The 19,034-nt window shown below is 55.4% G+C and overlaps 2 protein-coding genes across 2 annotated transcripts; one reads left to right on the top strand and one right to left on the bottom strand.

Annotated features, from left to right (window-relative positions):
- Positions 1–10,162: 10,162 nt before the first annotated feature.
- Positions 10,163–15,393, top strand: NAGS (N-acetylglutamate synthase). Its single transcript, XM_059149010.1, has 7 exons — positions 10,163–10,741; positions 11,324–11,598; positions 11,714–11,927; positions 12,184–12,364; positions 12,718–12,889; positions 12,988–13,170; positions 13,788–15,393. The coding sequence occupies exons 1-7, from the start codon at positions 10,172–10,174 to the stop codon at positions 13,939–13,941; spliced, it is 1,749 nt and encodes a 582-aa protein (XP_059004993.1). The 5' UTR covers positions 10,163–10,171; the 3' UTR covers positions 13,942–15,393.
- TMEM101 (transmembrane protein 101) lies at positions 15,367–18,823 on the bottom strand. Its single transcript, XM_059149011.1, has 4 exons — positions 18,646–18,823; positions 18,163–18,343; positions 17,159–17,305; positions 15,367–16,381 (listed from the first exon to the last, which is right to left on the bottom strand). Exons 1-4 carry the CDS (start codon positions 18,780–18,782, stop codon positions 16,073–16,075), a joined length of 774 nt encoding a protein of 257 aa, XP_059004994.1. The 5' UTR covers positions 18,783–18,823; the 3' UTR covers positions 15,367–16,072.
- Between the last annotated feature and the right edge of the window lie 211 nt (positions 18,824–19,034).

The following is a 19,034-nucleotide window of genomic DNA, read 5'->3' as shown; positions in this document are numbered from 1 at the left end:
CCTGTCTGGTTCAGTTGGTGGAGCCCTCCCAGTCTTGATCTCCTGCTTTTGAGTTTCAGCTCCACCTTGGGTATGGAGATTACTTAAAAATAAAATCTTAAGGGGCACCTGGGTGGCTCAGTGGGTTAAAGCCTCTACCTTTGGCTCAGATCATGATCCCAGGGTCCTGGGATCGAGCCCCAAGAGCCTGCTTCCCTCTCTCTCTGCCTGCCTCTCTGCCTACTTGTGATCTCTGCTTATCAAATAAATAAACAAAACCTTTAAAAACAAAGAAATAAATAAAATCTTTAAAAAAAAAAAAAAGGCACGCTCATAGAAGCTTCCTCTGGCGGATGAGCCTGTGGGTAATTCTTTTCTGCCTTGTGCTTCGTCTCCTCACATCCTGTACTCTCCCCAAACTGAAAATATAATCATAACCTCCCGTAAACTTCAATCAGATATTCCCTCTTCTGAATATTTATCCTTAAAAAAAATCATTTGACAGTATGAAGGAACATGCTATGCATGAAATTCTAAATATATTTATAATAATATATAAGTTGGATGCAAATTGAATGTTTAATAATAGAAATTAATTAAGTAGATGAGGGAATTTTACGCTTGTTGAAATCTTAGTCAATAAAAGCCACAGTTAGGAAGTGTGACGGGTTGAATTGTGTCCCCCAAAATGATATGCTGAAGTCCTAACCCCCAGTACCTCAGGATAGGACTTTATTTGGAAGGAAGATGTTGTGGTCTTAATTCATGAAGATGAGGTCATACCGGAGTAGGCGACACTTAATCCAATATGTCTTGTGTGTCCTTCTAAGAAGAGGAGACACGCACAGGGAGAAGGTAGCCACGTGACCCCAAAGACAGAGATTGGAGTGGGGCATCTTCAAGGCAAAGAAAGCCAAGGACTGCCAGCAAACACCAGAAGCTACAAGAGCCAAGGAAGGATTCTCCCCTACAGGTTTCTGGTGGCCCTACTGGTGCCTTGATCCTGGCTAATCTCCCCACCTGTGAGACCATATATTCCTGCTATTTTCAGCCACCCAGTCTGTGGTCTTTTGTTAGGGCAACCCTAGGAAACGAATATAGGGACCTAATATGAAAAATGTTCCTGACATCCTAAGTGAAGCTCAGGGAAATATTTACAGGCACACCACAATACAGCCATCCTTGTTTGTTTCATGTATAAGAAAGAGCTTGGAAAGAAAGACCAAATGCAACTGTCTTAGTAGGCTAGACAGGTTTATTTATCTAGTTTTCAGTAATTCTCCTGAATTACTTTTATAATGAAGAAAAAAAAAAGGTGTTTGGTGTTTTGAGGTTTGTGCTGTTGTTCTTTTATTAACTACGCCCTAAACGGAACCACCAGCTGCTCCTTCCACTCCCACTGTCAGACCCCTGGTCTCTGCCTGGGCTCCACCACCTCCCCCCCCCACCCCCACCACCAACCCTTAACTTCTAGGAGCCCAGCAGACACTGGGCCACTCCTCAAAATCTTACAGGGGCTCCCCGGTCTCCTTTAGCTGCACCCACACCACTGGCCTCACTACGCTGGGCTTTGCCCTTCCCCGCCCCTGCCCTGGCACACTAACACTGGTACCTTCCCCGGGGTTTCTCAACGACCTGCAAAGACCAGTGAGTCGGTAAATCGGGAGGGAAGCCAGCTTCCTCCCCACCGAGAAGACGAAAAGGAAAGTTCCCGCAGTCGGAGGGAAAGTCCTGCTCAAAGCCATTCCGAGGCCACTCTGTGAGGCTGGGACTCGAAACCACGACTCCAGATCAAGGCAAGGGCTGAGCCCTGTGTCCCCGGATCCACTCGTCCAGCACCCTGTCGGGCCACCGTGGGCGCTCCCTTCATGCGCACCGACTGAGGACGCCTGAGCCCCACCTTCCCAACTTTGGGAACCTTTCACTCCCCTCAACGCCTTTGGTCCTGACTCCCCCTTGGCTCACTCTCTCCCCACCCCAGGGCTGGTCGACTTGCAGGAAGGTTGGGGGTGTCAGGATGGAAGAGCGGCGTCCGAAGATGGGGTGACTCTGGAAGAGCATTGGCTGGGGTGGAGGTTAGTCAGAGCCCGGGGGAGGGGCGGCAAGCCTGGGCCCCAAGGCCAAGAGTCGGCCCCCAGACTCGCTGCCGGGGACCGGTTCTCACTCGGCTCCTGGAGCGAACCGCTGTAACTTCGCTGGGAGCGCACCCGGTCTTCGAATCGCCGGGCCGAGCCGACACCGCCCTCTCGTGGCAATAGTATGTAATTACAATCTGCAGGGTTTCTTCTCCCTGGAGGACAGGTCGGGTGGGGCCGAGAGTTCCCTAAGTCCAGCAGGCGGGCTGTTCAACCTTAGGACAGTTTCCTAAGCCCTGAACTCCACAATTCTCTGCCTACACATCACCTTCTCCTTGGGACACGCACGTATTAGGATGGACCCTATGAAACATCCATTTGTTGGCTTCTAACTTATAAAAGCACAAAAACACACAAAAGATATATATGAGCTCTGCTCCCCAACTCACCCTTCATACATGCCAGAACCCTCAAACACACACACACACACTCACTCACCTCTGCACATTCTTCTTTCCTCTCTGGAACACACAGATGAGTAACCCCCTCAGCCATGGGTCAGAGAAGTACCACCCAGCGCTGCGCCCCCTAACCTTACCCATGAGTCCCACACAACACCCCGCGAAACCATAAACACAACAGCCCCAAGTTCAGCTCCACTCCAGGGCCTTCACCTCTCCCTCCATCTCCTCCTTGACCTCAAACTCTCGAGGGACACCCCCATATTGAATGCCACCTCTCTTGACTTCCTGAGACCCGCCCACACCTCTGCCCCAGTTTATTTATTCCAGTTTATTATTCCAGATTTTGACACCCCCAAAGAATCCCCTAGGGGCCTCATTAAAGTGCAGATGTTAATTCGGTAGGCCTAGAGCAGGGCCCTCAGATTCCACATTTTCAACTAGCCCCCAGTTGATGTAAAGAACCATGTTTTGAATAAGGAGGCTCTGCTTCTGGGGCTGCCTGGGTGGCTCAGTTGGTTAAGCGAGTGCCTTGGGCTCGGGTCATGGTCCTGGGATCGAGTCCCACATCAGACTCAGATCCATGGGGAGTCTGCTTCTCCCTCTGACCTTCTCCCCTCTCATTCTCTCTCCCACTTTCTCTCTCTCAAATAAATAAATAAATAAAATCTTTAAAAAAAAAAAAAAAAAAAAAAAGGAGGCTCTGCTTCTTTCTCCGGCCAGGAGTTCCCAGAGTTCCAGTGGGCTCATCCCAGTCCCCTCCCCAACTGTCTACTACCTGGCTTTCCTACCCTACAGCCCCCTACCCCCCGCCCCAACATACACACACTGAAATGGGAAAGTCACTGATAAGTGAAACCAGCAGCCTGTTCTCAGGCTTTGAGGCATCTATGGTGCGGGCTGCCCCTTTCTTCTTGAACCATCTCCACCTGTGGATTCCGGGTGACTCCTGGTGGAACCCCTTCTACCTCTCCACTGTGCTCTCCACTTTCTCCAGAATCTTATCTCAAGAATCTTTCTTCTTTTTTTAAGATTTTTTTTAAATTTTTATTTATTTGATGGACAGAGATCCCAAGTAGACAGAGAGGCAGGCAGAGAAAGAGAAAGAGGGAGGGAAGCAGGCTCCCTGCTGAGCAGAGAGCCTGCTTGATCCCAGGACCCTGGAATCATGACCTGAGCCGAAGAAAGAGGCCTTAACCCACTGAGCCACCCAGGTGCCCTTGCCTCAAGAATTTTATCTCTACTTGTCTATCATCTGTCTCCGAGCATCTCTGTAATAATCATCACACCGACTTCGTGTGCTTAGAACCTATCGGACCAAGAGTCTGCCATCATGATCTTCAAGACAGTAGCCTTTTGGGTGCCTGGGTGGCTCAGTGGGTTAAAGCCTCTGCTTTCAGCTCAGGTCATGATTTCAGGGTCCTGGGATCAAGCTTTGCAACACGCTCTGTGCTCAGCAGGGAGCCTGCTTTCCACTCTCTCTCTGCCTACTTGTGATCTCTCTCTCTGTGTCAAATAAATTAATTTAATTAAATAAAAAAGACAGTAGCCTTTTCCTAAATACTCCCAGTCCCCAGAGATTGTAGACTGTAGGAAGACTCTAACCATCATAGGGTTATGGACGGATTCTTCCGCGTGTGTGTGTGTTTTCTTCTCTCGTCTCCAAGAGAAGGTCTTTGGCCAACGCTAACAGGCCTCCAACATCTCCCTTACACCGGGGATAGCTTCCTTCTTTTCACACACCCCCAGGACAGCAGCCAGAAGAGGCGGAGAGTAGGGAGCCCCCTGCTGGACAAGAGGCTCATGGCACACTTGGAACCGAAATTCTTCAATCCATAAATTACGTATTTGTGGAGTTATATAATATTTCACATTTTTGTGCCTTGAAGGAAAAGTACTCATGGAAGAAGAAAGCTTGCTTTTATGGGGAGTTTACGTGTCAGGCTGCTAACTTGCACCTATGGGGATTCCCTGAATTTTCTCTTTTGTCCAATCATACACAGCGGAGGGTAGTGTAATTAATCCTCTGCCCACTGTCCAGCTTCGACACATACCACCTCCCGACTTGGAGTGAGCCTTACTGTCTCTGTTCTCCCACCCCGCCCTGTCCCTTCCAGGGTTTTGGTTTTTGTTTCTTGTCTTCACTTTTTTCCTCTCTTACCTTTTGATCCTCTGCCTTGTGTCTTTTTCCTCCCCACTCCAGGGCTATTTTGAAGCAAATGCCAGACATCTTATCCTTTCATCTATAAATATTCAGGATGTACACTAAAGCATATGGAGTAGTTTTAAAAACATAACACACGGGGTGCCTGAGTGGCTGAGTAGGTTAAGCCTCTGCCTTTGGCTCAGGCCATGATCCCAGGGTCCTGGGATTGAGCCCCACATCGGGCTCTCTGCTCAGTAGGGAGCCTGCTTCCTCTTCTCTTTCTGCCTGCCGCTCTGCCTATTTCTGACCTCTCTCTCTATCAAATAAATAAATAAAATCTTTAAGAAAAAACATAACACACAATCATAGTACACCTAAAAACTAATATATCAAATATCCTTTGTGATCAAATTTTTCCAATTGTCTCATTTCTTATGGCTTGTTTGATTCAGAATTCAAATAAGGATTAAAAGAGACTTTTAAAATACATCTTTTGGGGGGGTGCCTGAGTGGCTCAGTCTATGAAGCGTCTGCCTTTGCCTCAGGTTATGATCAAAGGGTCTGAGATCGACTCCTGCATCAGGAGGACTCCCTGCTGAGCATGGAGCTTCTTCCTTTTATCCCTCCCCACTGCTCGTGATCTCTCTCTCTCTCAAATAAATAAATAAAATCTTTTAAAATAAATTAAAAAGGGCACCTGGGTGGCTCAGTGGGTTAAAGCCTCTGCCTTCGGCTCAGGTCATGATCCCAGGGTCCTGGGATCGAGCCCCGCATCGGGCTCTCTGTTTGGCAGGGAGCCTGCTTCCCTTCCTCTCTCTCTCTACCTATCTCTCTGCCTACTTGTAATCTCTCTCTCTCTGTCAAATAAATAAATAAAAATATTTAAATAAGTTAATTAATTTAAAAAATAAAAAAAATAAATCTTTTGGGGGGGCACCTGGCTGGTTCAGTCAGTTAAGCTGTCAACTCTTTTTTTTTTTTTTTTGAGAGAGAGAGAGAGAAAGAGAGAGATCATGAGCAGTAGGGAGGAATAAAAGGAGAAGCAGAATCTCTGCTGAGTAGGGAGCTCAATGCTGGAGTCAATCCCAGGAGCCTAGAATCATAACCTGAGCCTCAGGCAGATGCTTAACCAACTGAGCCACCCAGGCACCCAAACCACCAACTCTTGATTTCGGCTCAGGTCATGATCAGGGTTGTGGGATTGAGCCCCATAACAGGCTCCGAGTCTGCTTGAGATTCTCTCTCTCCCTCTCCCCCTCCCCCAGCTTGCACTCACTCTTTCTAAAATCAATCAATCAATCAATCAATCAATCAGTCTTTTCTAGGGAGAGCCCTGGCTGTCTCAGGCAGTAGAGCATATGATTCTTGATCTCAGAGTTGTGTAGAAATTACTTAAAATAGAATCCATAAAACACACACACACACACACACACACACACCCCTTTTCATCTACTCCGCCCTCCTCTCTCTTATTCTTTTCCTTGTAATTTACCTGTTGAGGAAACCAGGTTGTCTGTCCTATGGTTTCCCACAGTGTGGATTTGGCTGACTGCGCGCCCATGGAGAGCTTTCCGTCTTCACTACTGCACATGAGATTAAGTTTTATTCTCTTTCCCCCCCTTTTACAGGGGAGACAACGGGGGCCCAGAGAAGTTAAGTGCCTTGCCCAAACCCTGGCAACCAAGGAAGTGGCAGCACCAGGCCTGCTGGTCTCCAGCCAGGGAAACAGGACTGCGTCCTCAGAGCACCCCGTTCACGACCAGGCACATAATACGTGCTCACAAAACTGTGGTTGACCAAGGCCTCTGTTCTCTCCCGCTGGGCTCTCCCTCCTCACGGACGGAGAGGGCCACCTTGGGGCTGTCGGGTGGTCCTCGAGCCAGTCCCACAGCACAGGGTCCACAGAGCCAGGCTTCCCTTTCCACCTCTTTCCTTCTGTCTTCTCTTTCCTTCCTTCCTTCAATGTTTCCTGGCCACTTCACCCATGCCAGACCCCATCACGGTGTGTGAATGAGTACAGCTCTGTGCCTCTGTCTGTGCGTAGACGTGTGTGAACTCGGGCCGGGGGGGGGGGGGTGTCCGCCTCTAACTCTGTATGTAGTGTGTGTGTGAGTGTGCGCGTGCCCACACACACACAAAAGTCCACATACATTCATGTCTCCAGATCTAAGTGTCCCCATAGTTGTCACTGGTAACAGCTGGTATGTCTTTGTGTGTTCTCAGCCCCTGCCCACATGTACATGTCTGTGTTCCTATGAATGACCCAGTGGCCGCGCGTGTAAATTGGCATAATTCTGCACATGAATGCGTGTCTGGGTGGACCCGTGTCTCTCTGTTCACCTGTTGTGCCTGTACATGTGCATCTCGCCATGTGTACACCTGTGTGACAACGAGTGGTGTGGGTCTCCACTGTTCTGTGGATCTCCGTACACTTGTGTGTCTAGACATCTGTGTTTCTGCGTGCAGCCTAGTGGATGGTGTGGGATGTTACATTTGTGTACTCTGTGTGTGTGTGTGTATCTCCCCTCAGGTGCTTTGATTGGAACCGTCAGCTGTCATCCCGGCCCCTAGACTGGCTGTCACTTCCTGTCACTCCTGTCACTTCCACGCCTACCTGTCCTGAGGGGCAGCCAAGGAGGGCTCTAGTAGGAGGGACAGCCTGGCCCTTCAAACCAGCTCCCGTGCTCAAGGCTGCAGCCCGTGCTGAGGGAAGTGTCTGGAGGAGTTGGCGGATTGTGTCTGTTCCCAGCATCTCCATGACCCAGGGCCTGGTGAGAAGACAGGAGCCTGATTCTGGGCACAATGACAACAAGCTTTGCTCTGAAAAACAAAACGACGGCCTGCTTTAGGGGGAATGAGGAAAATTCTCTCTGGAACCCAGACCCCCAGGGATCCTGGCGGCCTTCAATTCAGAGGGGTGGGGTCGGGTAGGGGTGTTGACCTCTTACACCCACACTCATCTCCTCCACAAAGCAGGGCCAGTTCTCCAACCAGAGGCTGGCCTTCCCCCAGAGAGAGGCAGTGAGGACACAGTGGCCCCAGGGTCACTGGGCCTAGAGTTAATCATCTACTCAGGGTATCCCTGGGCCCATTGGCTGCCTGGGGACACGGCCCTCTGGGCTAAAGCCCAAGGCAGTGGGGCAGTAGGAAGCAGTTCCCCAGCCCCTGTCTGCCCCACCAGCCTACGGGAAATGGGGCTGAAATGGGTGGGCCCCTGGTCGGAGGGAGACATCCACTCTGCCCTCAGGGAGCTCCCGTCTGAAGTGAGAAGTCAGCCTTGCTCTCATGGAGGCCCTGAGTTGGGAGGAGGGGGAAAGGGCCTGGAAGAGGCATACGTTTGGGAGAGGCGTGAAGAGAGGACAGAGCTGGGGCAGAGAGACAGGAAAGGAGGAATCCTGAGTGGGGCAGGGCCAGGGAGGGTGGGAGCACCGATGAGAGGCTTGGAAAGTGATTAGTGCCCCCAGGAGCTAGGACCACCTCCCTTGGGGGATTCTGGGAAGTGTAGGGAAGTAGGGGGTGGGCAGGAGTAAATTGCAAAGAGACAGAAGGCCCTAGAGGTGCCCCCACAGAGTAGGGGGTACAGACCTTCCATGCTCTAAGGGAACCCAGGATTTCTAAGTAGGAAAATGGAAAAGTCATTGGACAAGGTCACAAAGGTCAGCTCCACCCTCCCCCTGCCAGGAGTCTCCTGCCCAGGATAGCACCTGTGTGTGTTGTGTGTGCGCACGTATGGGTGCAGGCATGAGTGTGTTGGCGGGGGATCCTGGGACAGGGTGGGCGTGTTCCCCCAGCATCCTCTGAGATACTCAGGAGAGAAGCAGCTCAAGCCACCACTGGCGGTTCAGGCAGAGCCCCCAGAGTCCTGACCCCCAGCCCAGGGAGCACAGAACTGCATGGAAGGAAGAAGTGAGCAGTAGCGAGAACTTAGGTTGCCCAACATCTGGCAGTGACGCTAACAGCAGTGTGACCTTGGCCAAGTCACTGCTCCTTCACACTTGCTTTCCTCCTCTACAAGGACAGCGTGTGGGGGATCCAGCACCCAGTACAGTACGGAAGCGCAGGATGTGTACAACGGATAGTGTGGGGGGTGCTTCTGGCAGCAGGCGGATACAGTATCAAGTCACAGTGAATCACATCCTGTGAAAGTTTTCAGGTCCTTTTCAAATCTTGTTTAGGAGCATGCAGCTGGAGCAGAATTGCTTTGCTTCAAAGAACAGCCCCACTGTTGATGAGAGGAACAACCTTGGCCTTCCCATTGTTCTGTGCCTTGATTTCCTCACCTGTAAAGTGGGCAGAATAATAATACCCATCCTGGCGTCATCGTGAGGACGAAATGAATTATTATATGTGAAATGCTTTGCACAGTGCCTGGCATTCCACATGTCAGCAGAAAGCCTCCCAGGCTGCAGGGTGCTTCTGACACTGGGCACTCGCCGGCCTTCTGTGTTACCAAGAGAGCTGGCAACACTAGCTGGCTGGAACTGATTAAGATTTCGTTCTGGCTTTATTCTTAAGGCTTTCTTCTGATGATAGCAAGGGGATACTGGTTTTCTAGTTACAATCTTGACAGGGATAAATTTTGATAAATTTTAAATTTAAAAAGTTTCCTAAGGGGCACCTGGGTGGCTCAGTGGGTGAAGGCCTCTGGCTCAAGTCATGATCCCCAGGGTCCTGGAATTGAGCACCGCATGGGGCTCTCTGCTCAGCAGGGAGCCTGCTTCCTATCACCACCCCCTCCGCCTGCCTCTCTGCCTACTTGTGATCTCTGGTCTCTGTCAAATAAATAAATAAAATCTTTAAAAAAATAATAAAATTAAATTTAAAATTTCATACTAATAAGGGGTGACTCCCCTTTCGGTTCCCTTTCCCATCAGATCTGGACGCTTGTCTTGGTGGAAAAGGGCTTATGTTTGGGAAAAGGAGGGAAAAGAACACTGAAGCTGGCTTCCCAGTGCTTACAGTCTCGAGCATATAGCTGATGGCCTGGTTTCAAACAAGGTAATGAAATAAAATAAAAATAAAAAGTAAACTAAAATAAATAAGAAGGGGTGATTTAAGAATATGACAAAATTCTTCCAAGTGGTACCCACTGTCTGGAGCCTGCAAACCCTGGTAACCTCATAACTCCAATCTTCTTTGATCTCCGATGATAGGACAGAGGCATCCCCGCCCTCAGCAGAGCTGGCACACCTGCACCTTCCTTCCACTCCTCCCTGCCTCTCCTTGCAGTCTCCTCCCTCAGTCCCGTGGCAACAGCGGCAGCGGCCACTTGCTCTCCCCTCCTGCCCTCCTCACACTCCCGTTTAAGCATCCAGAACCCGCAAACCGCCAAAGCCACCCTGGGTCTCCTAAGCCCTTCCTGGAACCGGCCTTGGCAGCAGATGAAAGACACCTCGCCACCCCTTATCTCTGCCGCGTGACCGGCGCTAGTGGGTTCCGCTCCCCCCCCCAGGGGCGGGGGATACTGGTGGCCCCGCCCCCTGACCCATGCCCTGCCTGACCCTCCTCAAATGCACCCAGAGAAGACTCTGCGCCCCCAGTCCGCGCCCCGCCCGGGCTGGTCCAGCCCCGCCTTGCAGCAGGTTAAGAGCCCCCCAGAGCCGGGAGCTGTGGACAGAAGCGCACTCGTGGGGGGACCAGCCAGTCTGGTTGTCATGGCGACGGCGCGGTTGGCCTGGGCCCTACGGACCACCTCCGTGGGAGGAAGGCTGCGCGGTCCCCGAGGCCCTGGGGGTGCCCGGAGACTGAGCGGCAGCGCACGACGGCGGACGGCCAGGAGCGCCAGCCCAGGTCGCCGGCTCAGCACCGCCTGGGCGCCGGCCCAGCCCGCACGGGAAGGGCCCGAGGGCGCCGAGGACGACCTCCGCTCGCCTGCCCCGGAAGAGCAGGAGTGGACACCGCCCCCGGCGCCCCCGGGCCCTCCCGACCCCCCGGGGCCCCCGGCCGGCCGCTCGCTGGTGCAACGAGACATCCAGGCCTTTCTGAACCAGTGCGGAGCCAGCCCCGGGGAGGCGCGCCACTGGCTCACGCAGTTCCAGACCTGCTACCACTCCGCAGACAAGCCCTTCGCAGTCATCGAGGTGAGCGGAGGCCGGCGCCGGCCGTGCCACAGCGACGGGATGTATGGGGGCTGTCCGGCGACGTGTCGCCAGGCATGGCGGGACCCGCTGCGCCTCTGCACAGCGGAAGCTGAAAGGGTGAGACGGTGCCGGGACGAGTGCCCGGCGCCGGGTGAAGCTGCGCACTGCTTCCATAGTCTCACGCCCAGCCCAGGCGAGGAGACTGGGGGACCGTAATCCCCCAAGTGTGATGCGCTGGAGAAGTCTCCCCACCACGCACACACACCGTGGGCGCGATTATGGGTTCAGATGGGAACCCAAGTAGGGAACTTGGACAGGAGCTGCCTGGGTTACCCCTCCCCCCAAGAACTCATAGAGTCCAAGGTCGCAGGGAGGCACAGAGGGAGGAACACCAATGCGAGATAAGGGGATGGCAAGACCCAACGGGGCAAAGGGCGGAGCAGGTGGGCGCCGGTAGCCAGGAATGGGGCCTGACTGCTCCTGGGCAGGGCAGGGGACACCGACAGGGCTGGGGGTGGGGGGTGGTCAGGCTGCGGGAGTCAGGGCCAGTGTTGCCCCTTCTGAACGCTCCCTCCCCCACAGGTGGACGAGGAGGTACTCAAGTGCAGTAGCGCCGTATCCAGCTTGGCCTTCGCTCTGGCATTCCTGCAGCGCATGGACATGAAGCCCCTGGTTGTCCTAGGGCTGCCCGCTCCCACGGCGCCCTCCGGCTGCCTTTCCTTCTGGGAGGCCAAGGCACAGCTGGCCCAGAACTGCAAGGTGCTGGTGGATGAGCTGCGGCACAACGCTGCCCCTGCCGTGCCTTTTTTCGGCGGCGGCTCGGTGCTGAGCGCGGCTGAGCCCGCCCCTCACGCCAGGTTAGTGCGGGTCCCGCGTGCGCCCGGCGTCCTTAGACCTCGCCCGGCCGCCCGCCCCGCCCCAGCCCCGCAGGCCTGGAGGGGGCCCTCTTGAGCACAGCGTCTGGCCCCACAGCTACGGCGGCATCGTCTCCGTGGAGACCGACCTGCTACAGTGGTGCCTGGAGTCCGGCAGCATCCCCATACTGTGCCCCATCGGGGAGACGACGGCGCGCCGCTCCGTCCTCCTCGACTCGCTGGAGGTGACCGCGGCTCTGGCCAAGGCGCTACAGCCCACCAAAATCATCTTCCTCAATAACACAGGAGGCCTGCGCGACAGCAGTCAGAAGGTGTATCCCCTCCGTTCGGGCGCCGCTCGCGGGACCCCGGTCCCGGCTGAGTCCTTCTTGGGCTCCCTGCTCGCTCGCCTCCCTGACGGGCCCCAGAGTCAAGCCGGGTGGCTAGGGAATGGCTTGGTGCCCAGTTCCGAACCCTCCTCAGCCGAGGACTCCGGGAGGGTGCGAGGGTAAAGGGGTCCGTGGGGGTTAGGGGCGCCGTCCGCGGCCGGCTGCGGGCCAGAGGCTCACCCCCTGGGCCTGGACGCAGGTCCTGAGTAACGTGAACCTGCCGGCCGACCTGGACGTGGTGAGCAACGCCGAGTGGGTGAGCACCAAGGAACGGCAGCAGATGCGGCTCATCGTGGACGTGCTCAGCCGCCTGCCGCACCACTCCTCGGCCGTCATCGCCGCCGCCGCCACGCTGCTCACCGAGCTCTTCAGCAACAAGGGTGCGGGCCGCGCCGGGGGGCGGGGCGGGGGCGGAGACCAGGCAAGACAGGGTTTTGGGGGAGGCAGGCGGGTCTAGGGGAAGTAGGTGGGACTCCGCACGATGGACCGAAGTTGAGGGACAAACTGCCAGGAGAGAGCTTCTCCCCGTATGAAAATCCTGCACGTATCTCTGCTGACCGCAGAGATCACTTCATCGTGGAGATCTTCCCAAGAGGGCCACTGTCCCACTGGCCCCTGTCATATCCGGACACCCCTCCCCCCTCCGACGACCAGGCAGAGCACAGGCAGGAGCTGATGGGCCCTGGCTCTCGGGCTAAACTAACCAACCCCTCGCGCTCTGCGCCACCCCCAGGGTCTGGGACCCTGTTCAAGAACGCAGAGCGGATGCTGCGGGTGCGCAGCCTGGACAGCCTGGACCAGCGCCGCCTGGTGAACCTGGTCAACGCCAGCTTCGGCAAGAAGCTCCGGGACGACTACTTGGCCTCGCTGCGCCCACGGCTGCACTCTGTCTACGTTTCTGAGGGGTGAGCCTGCGGGACCCAGGGGACAGGGACCGAGGGACAGAGCTGGGCAGCTTGTGGCCTAAGAGAGGTCCCAGCCTGCCTCTCCCCTGCTGCGCCAGGTACAACGCGGCCGCCATTCTAACCACGGAGCCCGTACTGGGAGGCACCCCATATCTAGACAAGTTTGTGGTGAGCTCCAGCCGCCAGGGACAAGGCTCGGGCCAGATGCTCTGGGAGTGCCTGCGGCGGGACCTGCAGACGCTTTTCTGGCGCTCCCGCGTCACCAACCCCATCAATCCCTGGTAGGTCCCGCCCCCCGCCCCCGCCCCAGCTCTCCACAGCCACGCCCCCCGAAGGCTGGGCCTCCCCCAAGGAAAAGGCTCCACTCCATGTGATCCCACATTCCCCAAGGAGCAGACCACACACGGAATCTGAGATTTCCCCAGAAGCAGAGCACACTTAAACACGCTCTGTCCCACTGCAGTGGATTCCTTGAAGACACTCCCTGACTCTCCCAGAGTCCTTAGAAGAGTCCTGATCCTCCAGTCTCTATTCCCGGCCTAATGGCCAAGCGCTGACCCCAGGCCTACTGCAGCTCCAGCATAATGGTCTCTCCTTTCTCTTTCCTTCTACAACTATGCCCTCATCCAGCTGTGTGGGGACCAAGAGGTGAACAAGAACCCCTTCCCTGGAGGCACAGAGCAAAGGACGTCCTCAGTCTAAGCTTCCTAGCTTTGGGACTCTGGCAGGTCAACTAGCTTCTCCGGGCCTTAGCTGCTTCTCTGTGCAAAGAGCATACCACACCACCAGGCTCTTGGCGGCTGCTGTAAGGATGAAACCGGATAACAGCAGGGTGCCTAGCATGTAGATGGCATGCCTAAAAGCTTGCCCTAAAAGCTGCCTCCTTCCCCCCAACCAGGTACTTCAAACACAGTGATGGCAGCTTCTCCAACAAGCAGTGGATCTTCTTCTGGTTTGGCCTGGCCGATATCCGGGACTCTTATGAGCTGGTCAACCATGCCAAGGGGCTGCCGGACTCCTTCTGCAAGCCAGCTTCTGACCCAGGCAGCTGACCCTCACTGCCTGCCCTTCAGGCCCTGGGACAACCAGGGTGAACCAAAGTCATGCCTGCTGGAGGTGATGATCCCAGGCAGCCACAGGCTGGACCAGGCTTGATGGCTAAGTGATCTGCAGAGAAGGAAGCGGCTCCTACTCTACTCTGTCCAGAGGGGGGCGCCCAAGAGGGCACAAGCCCAGGAAGAAGGGTGTGTCCAAGACAACCCCCCACCCTCACCACTGGCTCCATAACTATAACCAGATGGCCTTCCTTTTTCAGTCTAGAGATTTGGGAAGCCAGGGTCGAGGGCTTGCCGGTTTGCCTTCAGGGCGAACCTTAAAGGTGGGCCAGTCTCTGTGGCCTCCGTTCTGTTTCGAGACCCCCTTATCCAAAATATCACCCCCATTTGCTTGATAGTCCACCACTTACTTTAATCCCTTTGGGTCTTACAACTTTTCAGGAGGCCTTGATTAAAACACAAATACTTGTCTGAGAGTCAGCTCACACTTGAAAGGAAATGAGCAGTGACCTTCTGGGAGCAAGATCTTGAGGGCTGGAGAACCAGGGGGCTCCCAGAGGGAAGAGAGGAGCTAAATGAGATGGAGTGCCTCCAAGATGAATGCTGTCACCGTCTCCCTCACCTGGATGTCAGCAGCCCCCAGTGGGGCTCCCCTCCACCCCACAGACCAGACCAACAGCAGCCCCAGCTCTCTTTCCAAGCAAGGCCCAGACTTGGATGTTTTCCCCTAGACCCACTGGAGGCTGTGTCCATCTGCTGAGAACACCTCAGCCAGCAGGAGCCCAAAGCCAGAGGTCTCATTCCACATTTTTGACCCCCGCGATGTGACAGGCCCGATGCTGGTCGCCAGGCTACTTTCAATCAGGAGGTGCATGGACAAGCAGGGAGAGGACCATCATGGCACAGCAGGGCCATGACAGAACCAAACCCCAGGAGCAGCTTCTGCCTTCCCTCAGAAGAGGGGTGACAGAGCGCACAGCTGTGTGTGGGCATTAAGACAGGCCCGACCTGGAATCCAGCTGTGGCTGCATTTGCTCTGTGGCTTGAGGGAAGCTGCTCACCTTCTCTGAGCTTCCATTTGCCCCATCTGTAAGATGTAAAATCCTCAGAGTGGACACTCAATGCTAGCCCCCCTGCCCCCTGCCAGCTGCCCTCACCAAAGATTTCTTCAAAAGAAACCAGGAGGAAAAAAGGGTAGGCAGAGACAAGCTACGACACAGGGACCGAGGCGATGGATCAAAGGCAGAATACAGGGAGGATCTTGACTAGACAGTCAAAGGCCTGTGGGAACCCTCAGAACAGGGCAGAGATCACGGGGGAACCAAAGTGGGGCTTAACCAGATGCGGTCTCTCAAAAAACCCAAGATCAATCCCAGCCAATGGCAATGTAACCTGCAGGGAGAACAGAGAAGCAAAGCCAAATGTCTATATAAAATGTTTATTTTTGGAGGACTGTGTGGTCTGGTCTTTGGGAGGGCACTCACCCCAACCAGGCCAACCATAGAGCTGGAAACAGCAGGCAGGAGGCAGGAAGCTAGCCACCGCCTGCCCTACCCCCCGCACACCCCGGGCAGCGGCCTGCTCTGCTTTCAAGGTGGGGCAACAGCAAGTGCTGTTTCTGCCTCCAGCACACCCTGAGAACGCACTCCGCGGCACCTGGCCCCTGGCTCCTCCCAGCCCCGAACACGTGTCAACACACACAGTCTCAGTCTCAGTCTCCAGAAAGCACTGTAGAGCCTAGCTGCGCTTGGCCAGGTTCAAAAAGGAATTTTTCACATCTGCTCACTTCTGGTTCATGGTCTTCCTCTGTCTTCCATTCTCAGTAGCCCCCCCCCAAGCCCTGCCTTACTCCCTTCTCTGAGACAGGAGACCCAGGGAGCAGCTGGCCTCAGGTCTCCCACCACTGAACAGGAAAAAGCCCTGTAAGGCATCATGAGCGGGGCTCCCACCCACCCAGGGCCGAGCCCAGGTACCAGGGAAGAGACTTGCCTCTTACCAACACATACACACACAGCAAAGAACCAAACCAACAGAGTGGAAAGCAGAAGGAAACAACGGGGCCAGCAAGCAGGAAGGCGGGTGGCCCTCGGTGGCTTGCTGCGCCCATCTCGGCCTCTCCCCGTGCCACTCAGCCATCGGTGGCCAGGATGACGGCAGCCCCAAAGATGCCCACACTCTCTCCAAGGAGCTTCATCTGGTTCCAGAACTCAACGCGCCGTGTGTTGTGCCAGTAGGCGACATTGCCATCAATGAGCAGCATGACAGGGGGCAGCAGAATGGCCAGGATCTGGGCAGCCAGGGTCACGTAGTAGCCCGAAAGGAAGGCCAGGGCCAGGACGCCGTACAGCACGAAGAAGAGCTGGATCATCAGCTCCCCTCCCGGAAGATGGTTCAGATAGGCCAGCCGGTCCTCCTTGCTGTGCTGCAGCGAGTAGGCCTAAAGACACACCATCCTATAAGTCTCTCCTGCAGGCTGAGGAGCCTGTCTGGGGACAGCTGGCCCTGAGATGCCAACTGCAAGTCAGCCTCTGCTAGCGGGGCCCCTGACTCCTGGCTCAGACCTGGGGCTCTCTAAAAGGAGGGCCTGCATCTCCCCCCACACAGGCTAGGGAACTCCGGAGGTTAGGGCCTGTCTCTCCTCACCTTTGGGGCTCAGGAGGGCAGAAGCGTGTCTCCGCTGCCAGACTGGGGCTCTCACCTCTGAGTACAGAGCTCTGCACATGGGATATGGTGCCCAGGAACCAAGATGAAGCCAAGTGACCTGGAGCCTGTCCAGGTCCCCAGCCACACTGGCTCCCCCTAGGTCGTCCACTAGGGAGTACCATAACTCACTACTCCAACCAACTCTAAGCAACAGAGCCCCATCTGGTGTCTGAATCCCACCAAACCTCTCCTTTGCTCCCTCTCCCAGTCCTCTGCAGGCTGAAGCCACGAGAGGACCAGTCCACCCTGTTCTGCTGACTCTCAGGCTTGGGACTGGACAGTCAATCCAACCTCTTCTCTCCCTGGTGGCAATAATGCTGGAAGAAGGGACCCTCAGCCAGGTCTCAGGCACTTGAATGGTTCCTGAGCCCAATAGCTGGCTGGGGCAGTGTCCAGGAGGCAGACCATCAGGAACTATATATGCAGGGCCTTATTCTGCCCACCTCCCTGGGTTCTGCCTCACTCCCAGGCAAGCACTTCCAGCCAACCTACCAGCAACCCCCCAACCTACCACGCAGATGAGGTAGATGCCCAGGAACACCTGGCCGGTGGACTGGAGGGAGCGGCTGCGGGGCTTCCGGCGGTACAGCTCCCCAGCGCCGCTGGCCAACACAAGAAAGCCGCCGATGATAGCAACTGTGCGCGAGTACATCCGGACCTGGACCGAGGCGAGGGGACCCCAGTCAGGAACTGCAGCCACCACCTTTCTCCTGGCTGTCTAGAGCACAGCACTGCCCATCTCTATACATCCCATTCCATCCGATGAACCCTCTTACCGTTTCCAAGTGTGGTGGGCAGGTGCAGCAGAGATAGAACTCTTTTTATCAGAAGTGGAAACTGAGGCCCAGGGGATTACTAAAATTGTCCAAGGTCCTACAGAAAGTGTCCAGATACCAAGAGTTGCCCCCTCTACACCTCCAGGTGTACAGACTCGAATCCCAATGTTCTTTCTGCTATAGAGTATAGTCTATCCCATAAAAAAAAAAAAATCAGGGATCCCACTGTCCGGTAGTTGTTCGCACATCTGCCACCCCCACTGGACTGACAGTCCCTGCCTCTGTCCAGGATTATCTACACACCTGCAGCACCTGGTACAGGTTCTGGCACTTCAGATTTACATGCCGCCCTAAATTAATTAAATTTCATGAAATCAGATGGCTGGAACCAGTACTCTCCAAGGTCCCTTTTGCCCTATATTCTGACATTACTAACTAATGGCATAAAGGGTTCTGGCCTCACCTGCAATGCTAACTGTCGTGTAACTTTGGGGAAGTCTGTTTCTCATCTTTGCACCTCAGTTTTCACGCCCTGAAAGACAGTCTTGTGTGGTCTCTGAGGGCCTTTCATCTTTGCAGTCTGTAACAATCTCCACAAGCCTAGGGGTTCTGCCTTCCCAGGCTTCACACTATGCAACTGGCTAGCACCATGCATTACCCGCTGCCCCGGGGTCACTGGGCACTGGCCTCGGGCTCCCCAGCCCCCTAGCGAAGTCCCGCCTTGGGCCGAGGTGCTCACCTTCAGCCAGTCCCCGTAGTGGACGTAGCCCCCGATGTAGGCGGCGTAGGTGCTAATGGCCAGCTGGAGGGCGGCCCCCAGCGCGAACCAGCGCCGCTTCACTCCAAAGGACATGAAGCTGGCGCACAGCACGGCTGCCCCCAAGTCGAAGTACAAGTAGGGCACTGGGATGTCGGGCTTCCTGCGAGCCGGAGAGGGGAAGAAGCAACGAGGACAGAATGAAGCGGGAGAAGAGCCTTACGACCCCCTAAGTTCCCACAAGCTCCCCTGCGCCCCTGAACCGGAGGCCCTTCTCACGGCCAGGACCCCTGCGCTACGCTCAATGCCCACCCTGCCCCAGACCAGGGCCCCTACCAAGCCCGAGATCCCAATTCTTCCCCAGCCCAAGGGTCCCAACTTCTTCCCCACCTCACTGCATCCCCGTTCTTGGGACGGGCCGTACCGCCACCCCACCGCGCTCGGCGGCCGCGTGGGCCCGCTCACCGGCGCGCCTCGGCCCTCTCAGCGTACAGCATGAGCTGGCTGAAGCACCCCCAGAATGGGCAGCGTGTGAGCAACACCGAACCCAGCTGCATGATCAGCTGCAGCATCCACCGTCGCGAACCCATCTTCGACGCCATCTTGGGAAAGGGCAGTCCGCTGCGGCGTCACCCCCGACGGGGAGGCTGGCGCCGGGATGCGACACGCAACTTCCGGATCTCGCGATGCGGCGGGGGCGGGGCTGAGGGCAGCATTTTTCCCCTTCCGACGGGAAATAGTGCTCTCGCTCTCTAGTTCCGGACAGAAGGATGTGTTCCAGCTGCGGAGTTCATCCTTTCTCCCTGCTCTGGGGCTTAAGGACCCCTCCTCGTGGATGCAAAATTGAAAACTAG

Source organism: Mustela lutreola, chromosome 15, assembly GCF_030435805.1.
Source record: "Mustela lutreola isolate mMusLut2 chromosome 15, mMusLut2.pri, whole genome shotgun sequence".
In the NCBI taxonomy this organism is placed as follows: Eukaryota; Metazoa; Chordata; class Mammalia; order Carnivora; family Mustelidae; genus Mustela; species Mustela lutreola.
This window is presented reverse-complemented; position numbering and strand designations above follow the sequence as displayed.

Bases quoted from the DNA above. Each gene is read 5' to 3' on its own strand.
- TMEM101 (XM_059149011.1), bottom strand. From the start codon at position 18,782: ATGGCGTCGAAGATGGGTTCGCGACGGTGGATGCTGCAGCTGATCATG. The intron at 18,344-18,645 runs GTGAGCGGGCCC...TCCGGCTCGCAG, and splicing joins GAGAGGGCCGAGGCGCGCCG to GAAGCCCGACATCCCAGTGC. The intron at 17,306-18,162 runs GTGAGCACCTCG...GCCTCGGTCCAG, and splicing joins ACTACGGGGACTGGCTGAAG to GTCCGGATGTACTCGCGCAC.
- NAGS (XM_059149010.1), top strand. From the start codon at position 10,172: ATGCACCCAGAGAAGACTCTGCGCCCCCAGTCCGCGCCCCGCCCGGGC. The intron at 12,890-12,987 runs GTGAGCCTGCGG...CTGCTGCGCCAG, and splicing joins TCTGTCTACGTTTCTGAGGG to GTACAACGCGGCCGCCATTC. The intron at 13,171-13,787 runs GTAGGTCCCGCC...CCCCCCAACCAG, and splicing joins ACCAACCCCATCAATCCCTG to GTACTTCAAACACAGTGATG.